Source organism: Phasianus colchicus, chromosome 31 (genome assembly GCF_987193195.1).
Source record: "Phasianus colchicus chromosome 31, bPhaCol1.hap1.1, whole genome shotgun sequence".
Taxonomy (NCBI): domain Eukaryota; kingdom Metazoa; phylum Chordata; class Aves; order Galliformes; family Phasianidae; genus Phasianus; species Phasianus colchicus.
In genome coordinates this window covers 1352164-1362643 of record NC_143466.1, presented here as the reverse complement: position 1 = coordinate 1362643, position 10480 = coordinate 1352164, and the positions used below count along the sequence as shown (strand labels likewise).

At 55.6% G+C, this 10480-nt stretch overlaps 1 protein-coding gene across 1 annotated transcript; it reads right to left on the bottom strand.

Moving 5' to 3' along the window:
• Window positions 1-250: 250 nt before the first annotated feature.
• Window positions 251-5063, bottom strand: LOC149914149 (G protein-coupled receptor 42-like). The gene is made up of 4 exons (XM_090127507.1): window positions 2731-5063; window positions 1434-1556; window positions 511-734; window positions 251-382 (listed from the first exon to the last, which is right to left on the bottom strand). The coding sequence occupies exons 1-4, from the start codon at window positions 4001-4003 to the stop codon at window positions 251-253; spliced, it is 1752 nt and encodes a 583-aa protein (XP_089983633.1). The 5' UTR covers window positions 4004-5063.
• Between the last annotated feature and the right edge of the window lie 5417 nt (window positions 5064-10480).

Below are 10480 nucleotides of genomic sequence, written 5' to 3'. Positions count from 1 at the left end.
GGCGGATAAGGCTGGGGAGTTTTCTAGAAATATCCCTGAGCCGGGCCGCAGGAAGGCAGCACACCTCCCTGTGGGTAGGGTCAGGCCGACATATTGGACCCTCTGTTCCTCTCAGAAGAGAGTCGCCTACAACTAGCACCCTCCTTTCTTTCTTGGAGGAGGCAGTCTTCAAACGTGGAGCTGACCGCCTCACCTTGGGCAAGCTTGGCGGCAGTGCTCCCACGTCATCACTCACCACTCCCTCTGGTTGTTACAGGGCTTCATACCTGTTACTGAGAGGGACCAGGGAACCGAGGGAGGTCGGGATGGGGGTTGCCTGCGACGCTGGGCTGAGACCTGCTGCCATTCCTCCTCTCCTCTCTAGCTGTCTCTCCCTGTTTGACTATGGAGAGAGAGAGGGTCCATTACTCCCTCAGTCTGGGAAGTGCAATCTCTGCGCCTTTCTCGCACAGAGTCACTCCACCAGTCAATCTCCCGCTCGCACTCTCTGATGGTCCGCAGTCTACCTACCTCCTCCCTCAGCTCCACCACCAGGTTGAGCAGCTCGGCCAGCTGCTCACACCGCACACAAGTGGCATCCTTCCCATCCTCCCCTGGCAGCAGCAGGCTGAGGCACTCCCAGCAGCCAGCGACCTGAACATTACTGAGCAGACCCTCTATCTGGGTTGCCACAGTCTTTGCGTGGGAAGCACGTTTCCTGGTGAGCACCATGTTTGAAATGGTGGCGTCAGGGCCTGTCAACAGGAGAGCAAGTCACCTGAAAAAAAGACAGGAGCACTCACCCATGCTGACACAAGACCTCCACTCCCACTGCTGCCTTACTGAACGGGCAGTGCAGGCGGCCCTCACACACTGACTCCCTAGTCCATCCTGGTAAAGCTCAACCCATGCAGCCGGCTTCGGCAGGTGGCACCTCAGGGTGACAGTGTCCCCAAGGGACCCCCCTGGCTGGGGTGCAGCGACAGGGAGGGTCGGGGCACGAGGACAGGGGACAGCAGTCAGCCTTGTCCCTGCACACCCTCCTGTGCCCTCTGATGGCCCCCTGACCACGCTCCCCTCCCTCTCTCACCATAAACCCCCTATCACCACACTCATGCTGCCAGGCCCTGCTCGCTGCCACCAGCCACCAACCTGCAAGGGACACGGTTCTGATCGCACATAGGGCCACCAATCCCCGTGGCACCACGTCCCCATTGGCAATCACCCAGGATGAGGGCCAGCACCATTGGTGCCGTGAGGCAGGAACAGCTTTGGGACTGCAGTGGGGGCAGGAAGCAGCCTCAGAGCCACTGTCACTTCCTCTTGTGGACGTTACTCTGTTACATCACCTCCTGATGTGGAATTTGTGGTCCCCAAGAGATGGTGGTACTGAGGGCACCCAATGGCTGACACCCAGAGCCGTGCACACATGCCCCAGTTGTGGTGCCCCATACAGGCTGTCACCCCTGCATATCTCACGCTGTCCCCAAAGGCCTGCCAGTTTGAAGCCCTCTCAGGGAAACAAGCCAGCTCCTGGTCTGAGGTCCTCTTCTCCCTTTCAGACAGGTGGGATCCACCTGCAACCATCAGCACAGCACAGAGTACAGTGCCCTCTGGTCAGAAAAAGAAGAAGCAAAACTTCTGCTGTGGCACCAACCATTCAGCCACATATTTATCAGATGTGTTTCCCTGACCTCTCAGTATCCTTCACAGCTACTGAGCGGACAGAGGAGAACGCCACATGCACTCCCACTGCACCCAGTGAGCAACCCAGTGCCTTTGCAGGGCCCTCAAGCTTCTCTCAGTGACTTCATCACTGCCAGCTTGAGCCATCAGTGAGGGAGAACAACCAGAGGGGTGAACCAGAGCAGGGAGTCTCCTGCTGATGTCCTGAGCTGGCAACAAGGAAGGCAGCACACTTTCCCTACAGGTAGGGACTGGCCGATGAGTCAGAGCCTTTTTTCCCATCAGAAGGAGTCCCCTGCGACAGACACCTTTCTTTTCTTCTGTCTGAAGGCAGTCTGGAGGCGTGCAACTGACTGCCTTGCCCTTGGCAAGGACCTGAGTGCAGGCTCAGGCACTCCCTCCTGGGGAAGACCTGCATGGATGAGTTTTGGGGTGGGCACTCGCCCGGGAAGCTGCATTCTTTTTGGGAAGAACTTTCAGCCTCCTGGAGACCACGGCCAGATGTGTTGTCTGGGAGGCAGCTGATGGGTGAACTGATCTCTGGAGTGTAGAGGGATGCTCTTTCCTCCTGCTCAGCCGTGCACATAGGGGGCACTGGGGATATTGGAGTCACTGGAGGAACTGGGGACATTGCTGGATATTGAGGGCATTGCAGACATGGGGGACACTGAAGGAATTGGGGGCACTGGGCGTAAAGCAAAGTTGGGTCAATAGTCCACATTGACCCCAACACCAGTGGACATTGGGGAAAACATTACGTCACACTCAGGGTTCTGCATTGACCACACTGATCTATGTGACCTCATTGACCACACTGACCACATCCACGGGTCTTTATTGACTCTAACCCAGTAGGACAACCCAACAGCGACCAAGTGTTGGTTGACCCACAAACATTGGACACATCCACGGAACCACTCTTACCACAAAAACAACACACCCATCCCCATTTCTGACCTCCTACCCCATTAAACCCACTCCAATCACAACAACCTCATTTACCCCAGAACCTCCTCCTGGTTGGGGCTCACTCTCCTCCACTCCCCCCCTCACTCCCCCACCCACACCAACCCGAAAACCCATGGATTATGCCACAAACCGCCCCCACCACCCCACTGACCGCCCTCCGCACAGCACTGGAGGAGAAATAGAAGATGAGGGGGTCGAGCGTGGGGCTGAGGGTGGTGAGGAGCACAGCGTAGGTCCTCCATGTGGGGCTGCGCTGCTGCACAAAGCCCACCACATGCGAGAGGTTGTAGGGACCAAAGCAGATGACAAAGTTGACCATGGTGGCCACGGCCAGCCCCACAGTGCGGTACTTCTTCTGCAGTGGGATGTGGGGTCGAGTGAGGAGGGCACGGATGATGTGGACATAGCAGAACATGGTGATGGCAAAGGGGAGGAGGAAGAGGACGAGGAAGAGCACAAGGCGCAGCGGGAGAACAAAGCGCAGCTGGGCTGGGGAGAAGTCATCGTAGCAGTGGTAGACCTTGTGGGGTTGAGTCTCAGAGGCATTCTGAGAGTTCCATGAGGTGGTGGTGGGGATGTGGGGAGTTTTTGGGGTTGTGCAGGCAGAGAATTGGAGGGTGGAGATGTTGCGGTCAGCCTTGGGGCTGGAGATCCTGTAGATGTTGAGACTGGGGACCTTGGAGCCACTGGGAGTGGTGATGTCAGCAGTAGAAGTACTGGGGACGTCGGTGTCAATGCCGTTAGGTTTGGTTAACTCAAATCCCCCAAGGTCAGACCGACTGGTCCCGGAACAATGGGAGTTGTCCGTCTTCAGCCCAACGTGGTCAACGTGATTGGGGTTGTCCATCACCGATCCCCAGGTCTTTTTCCCATTGAAGCCTAAACCACCTTCCCCATCAGCCTCAGAGCCATTGACCCCAAACTCTCTGTGATGCTCCGCTACAAAGACGAAGGAACAAAGGGACAATGCCATCACCCAAAGGACGGCGCTGGCGGCCATCATCCGCCATAACCTCCGGCGCCGGTTGTAGCGGTGTGGGAACACGACCCCAAAGTAGCGCTCCACACTGAGGGCAGCTATAAAGAGAGTGCTGAGGTAGATGCTGGAGTAGAAGCAGAAGTTTGCAATGGGGCAGAGCACTCTGGGGAAGGGCCACGCCATCATGGCTGCCTCTTCGGCCATCTTGAATGGGAGGAAGAGGAGGACAAGGAGGTCGGCGGTGGTGAGGTGGAGGAGGAGGAGGTCGGCAGCGGTGAGGTGGGGATGAGGACGGTGGCATCGGATTTTGATGAGGAGGGTGAGGAGGGTGAAGATGTTGGCAGGAAAACCCACAGCGAAGGTCAGCACGTGGATGGCTAAGACGAGCATGGCGAGAGGAAGGCTGTGGGACAAAGGGCACAGAGCTGTAGGGCAGGCTATGGGGTCATACTGGAATGGGACAAGATATCAAACCGGGGCTATAGGAGGGGTAAGGGATGATACCAGAGCTATGGGTTGGAGTATGGAGTCCGTGGGCTATGAGGCAAGGATAGGGGGCACAGATCAGACTGTGGGATGGTGTGTCAATTTCTGGGGATATGGGACTGGAAATGAGGATATGGGGTTGGATGTGGAGCTATGGGGCATGATATGGGGCAAGAGGGAGAGTTATGGGGCTGTGAAATGTGATATGGGGCTGCGGGAAGGTATATATGGTCCTCGTAGTCCCAAAGACATGAGTATGAGTGCAGCAGGAGGAAGGTTCCAGGGCTGTGGGACATAAAGCTATGGAGCAGGATATGGATCCATGGGGCAGGACATGGGGTAAGATTTCCTGTTATGGGTCAGGATATGGGATTATGGGCAGGATATGGGCTCGTAGCATTCCCAAAGCGATGAGGATGAGGATGGAGGAAGGGAAGGCTGTGTGGCTGTGGGGCACAGAGCCACGAAGCTGAATATGGAATCACGGGGCTGTGGGGCAGGAACATGGCCTGATGTGGTTATGGGGTACGATGTGGTGTCATGGGGTTATGAGGTGAGGCCCCACAGCTTCCTCCATACCCATGGGAGAGTGCTGCCCCCATATGGATTTCATATGGTTGATTAATGCATTTCCTGCTCAGGGTGAGGAGAAGAGGTGGGGCAGGACCCTGAGCCTCTCCATTTGAAAACCCACAAATGACCCCAAATCCCACAGCTCTCCCAGAACTCCCCACACCTCATAACTCACCAAAACCACATCTCACAGAATCACAGAATCACAGAAACACTAAGGTTGGAAAAGACCTACAGATCATCCAGTCCAACCATCCACCTATCACCAATGGTTCTCGCTAAACCATATCCCTCAACGCAACATCCAAACGTTCCTTGAACACCTCCAGGGAAGGGGATTCCACCACCTCCCTGGGCAGCCCATTCGAGCGCCTGACCACCCTTTCAGAGAAGTAGTATTTCCTAATATCCAGCCTGAATCTTCCCTGGCGCAGCTTGAAACCATTCCCTCTAGTCCTATCACCGGTTATACGGGAGAAGAGGCCGACCCCCAGCTCCTACCACCTCCCTTCAGGTAGCTATAGAGAGCAATAACTTTTCACCTGAGCCTCCTCTTCTCCAGACTGAACAATCCCAGCTCCCTCAGCCGCTCCTCATCAGGCCTGTGCTCCAGACCCCTCACCAGTTTTGTTGCCCTTCTTTGAACACGCTCCAGGGCCTCAATGTCTTTCTTGCAGTGAGGGGCCCAAAACTGGCCACAGTACTCGAGGTGCGGCCTCACCAGAGCTGAGTACAGGGGAACAATTACTTCCCTACTCCTGCTGGTCACATTACTTCTGATGCAAGCCAGGATCCCATTGGCCTTCTTGGCCACCTGGGCACACTGCTGGCTCATGTTTAGCCGAGCGTCAACCAACACCCCCAGGTCCATTTCCTCTATGCAGTCCTCCAGCCACTCCGCCCCAAGCATGTAGCGTTGCCTGGGGTTGTTGTAGCCGAAGTGTAGGACCTGGCATTTGGTCTCGTTGAACCTCATCCCGTTGGCCTCAGCCCAGCCCTCCAGCCTGTCCAGATCCATCTGAATGGTCTCGCCACCCCCAGGCAGATCCACACTTCCAGCCAACTTGGTGTCATCTGCGAATTTACTGAGGGTGCACTCGATGCCTTCATCCAGGTCATCAAGAAAGATCTCGAAGAGGACAGGCTCCAGCACCGACCCCTGGGGAACACAGCTCGTGACCGGTCGCCAGCGGGATTTAGTTCCATTGACCACCACTCTCTGGGCCCGGCGCTCCAGCCAGCTCCTTACCCAGCCAAGAGCGTACCCATCCAAGCCTCGGGCTGCCAGCTTCTGCAGGAGAATACTGTGGGAGACAGTGTCAAAGGCCTCGCTGAAGTCTAGGTAGACCACATCAACAGCCTGTCCCTCATCCACCAGGCGGGTCACTAGATCATAGAAGGAGATCAGGTTGGTCAAGCAGGACCTGCCCTTCGGGAACCCATGCTGGCTAGGCCTGATCCCCCGTTCATCCCGCACTTGCCGCGTGATCTCCCTCAAGAGAATCTGTGACAGTCCAGTTGCAGTAGCAGGTCTCTGACTGTTTCCTTCTGAATCGTGGGTGGTTTAGTCTGCTCCCCAGCCGAGACTACCAGGTCAAAAAGTGGAGTATCCTGAGGATACTCAGGATAACCTTTAAAGACAGACGTAAAGAAGGCATTCAGGACCTCTGCCTTTTCCTTATTGTCAGTAGTCACATTCCCAGCCTCATCCAGTAAGGAATGGAGATTCTCCTTAGTCCTCCTCTTACTGTTGATATATTTGTAAAAGGATTTCTTGTTTCTTTTTATCCCAGCGGCCAGGTTGAGTTCGAGCTGGGCTTTTGCCTTTCTGATTTTCTCCCTGCACATCTTAACAACTTCTCTGTACTCTTTCTGAGTCGCCCGTCCCTTCTTCCACAGGCGGTAGATTCTCTTTTTCTCCTGGAGCCTCAAGAATAGCTCCCTATTCATCCACGCCGGTCTCCTTCCCCGCCGGCTCATCTTGCAGCTCAGGGGGACAGCCCGCTCCTGCGCCTGTAAGACTACCTTCTTGAAGAGCAACCGGCTCTCTTGGACCCCTTTACCCTCTAAGACTGAATCCCAGAGGACTCCCCCTACTAGTCTTCTAAACAATTCAAAGTCCGCCCTCCGGAAGTCCAAGGTAGCAGTTTTGCTGTTCTTCCTCCTGGCTCCACCAAGAATTGAGAACTCTACCATCTCATGGTCACTCTGTCCAAGACAGCCCCCGACCTCCACGTCTCCCACCAGACCTTCTCTGTTTGTGAACAGCAGGTCTAGCGGGGCAGCTCCTCTCGTAGGCTCTCTGACCAGCTGCATCAGGAAGTTATCCTCTCTGCATTCCAGAAACCTCCTAGACTGCTTCTTCTGTGCTGTGCTGTGCTCCCAGCATATGTCAGGGAAGTTGAAGTCCCCCATGAGGACAAGGGCTGGCGACTGTGCAGCTCGTGCCAGCTGCTTATAGAATAGCTCGCCTGTCTCTCATCCTGGTTTGGAGGTCTATAGCAGACGCCCACCAGGATGTCTGCCTTGTCAGCCCTTCCCCTGATCTTTACCCATAGGGATTCAACGTTATCGTCCCCAGTCACAATCTCAGTAGCATAAAAGCAATCCCTAATGCAGAGAGCCACACTGCCACCCCTCCTTCCTTGCCTATCCTTCCTGAAGAGTCTGTAGCCATCCATTGCAGCGCTCCAGTCATGGGAGCAATCCCACCACGTTTCCGTTATGGCAACTAGGTCATCGTTTGCCTGCTGCACAATGGCTTCCAACTCTTCTTGCTTGCTGCCCATGCTGCGTGCATTAGTGTAGACGCAGCTCAGCTGAGCCCCTCGCCTCTCACCTAATCCCAATACCACTTCCCCAGGCTGATCTCTAGTAGGCCTGGCTTTATCCCCTGCCCCCTTCCTATCTAGTTTAAAGCCCTCTCTACAAGTCTTGTCAGCTCCTGGGCAAGTATCTGTTTTCCTTTGGAGACAGGCAATTCCCATCAGCACACCTCAGTCCAAGTGCCGAGTAGACTGCCCCGTGATCAAAGAATCCAAAATTTTTGCACTTGCACCTCAGCAAATGCTCTCAGCCATGCATTTATTACATGGCTTTTCCTGGTCATCTCAGTGTTTGTCCCTGCCACCAAGGGAATACTGGCAAACACTACTTGTATGCCCGCTCCACCAACTAACTTCCCCAGTCTCCTAAAATCATTTTTTATAATCCTCAGGCTTCTATCAGCCATCCCATCGCTGCCGGCCTGAACTATCAATAAAGGGCAATAATCAGAGGGGCGGATAAGGCTGGGGAGTTTTCTAGAAATATCCCTGAGCCGGGCCGCAGGAAGGCAGCACACCTCCCTGTGGGTAGGGTCAGGCCGACATATTGGACCCTCTGTTCCTCTCAGAAGAGAGTCGCCTACAACTAGCACCCTCCTTTCTTTCTTGGAGGAGGCAGTCTTCAAACGTGGAGCTGACCGCCTCACCTTGGGCAAGCTTGGCGGCAGTGCTCCCACGTCATCATCACTCACCACTCCCTCTGGTTGTTACAGGGCTTCATACCTGTTACTGAGAGGGACCAGGGAACCGAGGGAGGTCGGGATGGGGGTTGCCTGCGACGCTGGGCTGAGACCTGCTGCCATTCCTCCTCTCCTCTCAAGCTGTCTCTCCCTGTTTGACTATGGAGAGAGAGAGGGTCCATTACTCCCTCAGTCTGGGAAGTGCAATCTCTGCGCCTTTCTCGCACAGAGTCACTCCACCAGTCAATCTCCCGCTCGCACTCTCTGATGGTCCGCAGTCTACCTACCTCCTCCCTCAGCTCCACCACCAGGTTGAGCAGCTCGGCCAGCTGCTCACACCGCACGCAAGTGGCATCCTTCCCATCCTCCCCTGGCAGCAGCAGGCTGAGGCACTCCCAGCAGCCAGCGACCTGAACATTACTGAGCAGACCCTCTATCTGGGTTGCCACAGTCTTTGCGTGGGAAGCACGTTTCCTGGTGAGCACCATGTTTGAAATGGTGGCGTCAGGGCCTGTCAACAGGAGAGCAAGTCACCTGAAAAAAAGACAGGAGCACTCACCCATGCTGACACAAGACCTCCACTCCCACTGCTGCCTTACTGAACGGGCAGTGCAGGCGGCCCTCACACACTGACTCCCTAGTCCATCCTGGTAAAGCTCAACCCATGCAGCCGGCTTCGGCAGGTGGCAGCGCAGGGTGACAGTGTCCCCAAGGGACCCCCCTGGCTGGGGTGCAGCGACAGGGAGGGTCGGGGCACGAGGACAGGGGACAGCAGTCAGCCTTGTCCCTGCACACCCTCCTGTGCCCTCTGATGGCCCCCTGACCACGCTCCCCTCCCTCTCTCACCATAAACCCCCTATCACCACACTCATGCTGCCAGGCCCTGCTCGCTGCCACCAGCCACCAACCTGCAAGGGACACGGTTCTGATCGCACATAGGGCCACCAACCCCCGTGGCACCACGTCCCCATTGGCAATCACCCAGGATGAGGGCCAGCACCATTGGTGCCGTGAGGCAGGAACAGCTTTGGGACTGCAGTGGGGGCAGGAAGCAGCCTCAGAGCCACTGTCACTTCCTCTTGTGGACGTTACTCTGTTACATCACCTCCTGATGTGGAATTTGTGGTCCCCAAGAGATGGTGGTACTGAGGGCACCCAATGGCTGACACCCAGAGCCGTGCACACATGCCCCAGTTGTGGTGCCCCATACAGGCTGTCACCCCTGCATATCTCACGCTGTCCCCAAAGGCCTGCCAGTTTGAAGCCCTCTCAGGGAAACAAGCCAGCTCCTGGTCTGAGGTCCTCTTCTCCCTTTCAGACAGGTGGGATCCACCTGCAACCATCAGCACAGCACAGAGTACAGTGCCCTCTGGTCAGAAAAAGAAGAAGCAAAACTTCTGCTGTGGCACCAACCATTCAGCCACATATTTATCAGATGTGTTTCCCTGACCTCTCAGTATCCTTCACAGCTACTGAGCGGACAGAGGAGAACGCCACATGCACTCCCACTGCACCCAGTGAGCAACCCAGTGCCTTTGCAGGGCCCTCAAGCTTCTCTCAGTGACTTCATCACTGCCAGCTTGAGCCATCAGTGAGGGAGAACAACCAGAGGGGTGAACCAGAGCAGGGAGTCTCCTGCTGATGTCCTGAGCTGGCAACAAGGAAGGCAGCACACTTTCCCTACAGGTAGGGACTGGCCGATGAGTCAGAGCCTTTTTTCCCATCAGAAGGAGTCCCCTGCGACAGACACCTTTCTTTTCTTCTGTCTGAAGGCAGTCTGGAGGCGTGCAACTGACTGCCTTGCCCTTGGCAAGGACCTGAGTGCAGGCTCAGGCACTCCCTCCTGGGGAAGACCTGCATGGATGAGTTTTGGGGTGGGCACTCGCCCGGGAAGCTGCATTCTTTTTGGGAAGAACTTTCAGCCTCCTGGAGACCACGGCCAGATGTGTTGTCTGGGAGGCAGCTGATGGGTGAACTGATCTCTGGAGTGTAGAGGGATGCTCTTTCCTCCTGCTCAGCCGTGCACATAGGGGGCACTGGGGATATTGGAGTCACTGGAGGAACTGGGGACATTGCTGGATATTGAGGGCATTGCAGACATGGGGGACACTGAAGGAATTGGGGGCACTGGGCGTAAAGCAAAGTTGGGTCAATAGTCCACATTGACCCCAACACCAGTGGACATTGGGGAAAACATTACGTCACACTCAGGGTTCTGCATTGACCACACTGATCTATGTGACCTCATTGACCACACTGACCACATCCACGGGTCTTTATTGACTCTAACTCAGTAGGACAAC

Coding starts and splice junctions, on each gene's coding strand:
- LOC149914149 (XM_090127507.1), bottom strand. CDS start 4,003: ATGCTCGTCTTAGCCATCCACGTGCTGACCTTCGCTGTGGGTTTTCCT. Junction 1,557..2,730: donor CCATGGGTTTTCGGGTTGGT/GTGGGTGGGGGA, acceptor TGATGGTTGCAG/GTGGATCCCACCTGTCTGAA. Junction 383..510: donor TGGTGGAGCTGAGGGAGGAG/GTAGGTAGACTG, acceptor CTCTCTCCATAG/TCAAACAGGGAGAGACAGCT.